This window comes from Oncorhynchus gorbuscha, linkage group LG18 (assembly GCF_021184085.1).
Source record: "Oncorhynchus gorbuscha isolate QuinsamMale2020 ecotype Even-year linkage group LG18, OgorEven_v1.0, whole genome shotgun sequence".
NCBI lineage: Eukaryota > Metazoa > Chordata > Actinopteri > Salmoniformes > Salmonidae > Oncorhynchus > Oncorhynchus gorbuscha.
The window spans coordinates 70,345,290-70,347,789 of record NC_060190.1 but is presented as its reverse complement, the minus strand read 5'-3'; the positions used below and the strand labels follow the sequence as shown (position 1 = coordinate 70,347,789).

The following is a 2,500-nucleotide window of genomic DNA, read 5'->3' as shown; positions in this document are numbered from 1 at the left end:
GTACCAACAACACAGGACTGGGGGAGGTAACCTGGGTCTGTGATCAGTACCAACAACACAGGGCTGGGGAAGGTAAACTGGGTCTGTGATCAGTACCAACAACACAGGACTGGGGGAGGTAACCTGGGTCTGTGATCAGTACCAACAACACAGGGCTGGGGAAGTAACCTGGGTCTGTGATCAGTACCAACAACACAGGGCTGGGGGAGGTAAACTGGGTCTGTGATCAGTACCAACAACACAGGGCTGGGGAGGTAAACTGGGTCTGTGATCAGTACCAACAACACAGGGCTGGGGGAGGTAACCTGGGTCTGTGATCAGTACCAACAACACAGGGCTGGGGAGGTAACCTGGGTCTGTGATCAGTACCAACAACACAGGGCTGGGGGAGGTAAACTGGGTCTGTGATCAGTACCAACAACACAGGGCTGGGGGAGGTAAACTGGGTCTGTGATCAGTACCAACAACACAGGGCTGGGGAGGTAAACTGGGTCTGTGATCAGTACCAACAACACAGGACTGGGGGAGGTAACCTGGGTCTGTGATCAGTACCAACAACACAGTGCTGGGGGAGGTAAACTGGGTCTGTGATCAGTACCAACAACACAGGACTGGGGAGGTAAACTGGGTCTGTGATCAGTACCAACAACAAAGGACTGGGGGAGGTAACCTGGGTCTGTGATCAGTACCAACAACACAGGGCTGGGGGAGGTAACCTGGGTCTGTGATCAGTACCAACAACAATGGACTTTGGGAGGTAACCTGGGTCTGTGATCAGTACCAACAACAAAGGACTGGGGGAGGTAACCTGGGTCTGTGATCAGTACCAACAACAATGGACTTTGGGAGGTAACCTGGGTCTGTGATCAGTACCAACAACACAGGGCTGGGGGAGGTAAACTGGGTCTGTGATCAGTACCAACAACAAAGGACTGGGGAAGTAACCTGGGTCTGTGATCAGTACCAACAACACAGGACTGGGGAGGTAAACTGGGTCTGTGATCAGTACCAACAACACAGGGCTGGGGGAGGTAAACTGGGTCTGTGATCAGTACCAACAACACAGGGCTGGGGGAGGTAACCTGGGTCTGTGATCAGTACCAACAACACAGGGCTGGGGGAGGTAACCTGGGTCTGTGATCAGTACCAACAACAATGGACTTTGGGAGGTAAACTGGGTCTGTGATCAGTACCAACAACAAAGGACTGGGGGAGGTAACCTGGGTCTGTGATCAGTACCAACAACAATGGACTTTGGGAGGTAACCTGGGTCTGTGATCAGTACCAACAACAATGGACTTTGGGAGGTAAACTGGGTCTGTGATCAGTACCAACAACAAAGGACTGGGGGAGGTAACCTGGGTCTGTGATCAGTACCAACAACAAAGGACTGGGGAGGTAACCTGGGTCTGTGATCAGTACCAACAACAAGGGCTGGGGAGGTAAACTGGGTCTGTGATCAGTACCAACAACACAGGACTGGGGGAGGTAACCTGGGTCTGTGATCAGTACCAACAACAAAGGACTGGGGGAGGTAAACTGGGTCTGTGATCAGTACCAACAACACAGGACTGGGGAGGTAAACTGGGTCTGTGATCAGTACCAACAACACAGGGCTTGGGGAGGTAACCTGGGTCTGTGACAGTACCAACAACACAGGGCTGGGGGAGGTAACCTGGGTCTGTGATCAGTACCAACAACAAAGGACTGGGGGAGGTAACCTGGGTCTGTGACAGTACCAACAACACAGGGCTGGGGGAGGTAACCTGGTTCTGTGACAGTACCAACAACACAGGGCTGGGGGAGGTAACCTGGGTCTGTGACAGTACCAACAACACAGGGCTGGGGGAGGTAAACTGGGTCTGTGATCAGGACAAGCCCAACACAGGGCTTTGAAGATTCGCCTTTTCTCTCTTCTCCTCTCCTGTCCCCAAACCTCTTTCCTCTACAAACGCTACTCCCTTCAACCCAGCCTGCCCTGAAATACTGAAGATAAAACATAAACCACTCCTGTGTGTCACCAGGCGTAGAAAGCAAACACACATGTGCACATACCAAGGTTTTGAAATGTTATGGTGTCTCCCAAATGTCATGTGATCTATCAAAAACAATTTAACAGTAGGCCTACCACTAACTTTTGCATGGGGAAATGTTTCCCTCCCTGAATGACTGCTCATATCTAATCACAGAGGGACTTTTTTCATCTCCAGTCCATAACTACTCTAGAAAACAGCTAACTTCATACAATTCCACACATTTTCCCATAAAACAAAGAGAAAAACGTGCTCTTCCTCCCGGGAGGTTTATGATCTCTCAATCTCCATGCCTCCTCCCAGAGCGGGGCGTGCTGCGGTGTGTCTATAACCAGTGAGCATAGCTGTACATACCTCATACCCAGAGGTCCTGGGCATCTACTTTATGTCATCATGGTGAACGTTCTAATTCCATAGACAGTGCAGGTGTAGACGGCTTGGTTACGTACCTACAGGGCTGCTCATCC

The 2,500-nt window shown here is 51.0% G+C and overlaps 1 protein-coding gene across 2 annotated transcripts in view; it reads right to left on the bottom strand.

Annotated features, from left to right (window-relative positions):
• Positions 1–2,500, bottom strand: part of LOC124003766 (interleukin-17 receptor D-like) — a 59,949-nt gene that overhangs the window by 21,706 nt on the left and 35,743 nt on the right. For both annotated transcript variants that reach the window (XM_046312324.1, XM_046312325.1), the window contains exon 3: positions 2,483–2,500. This exon is cut by the window's right edge and continues 108 nt beyond it. In XM_046312324.1, the coding sequence (XP_046168280.1) occupies positions 2,483–2,500 (18 nt within the window). The remainder of the gene's footprint in view (positions 1–2,482) is intronic.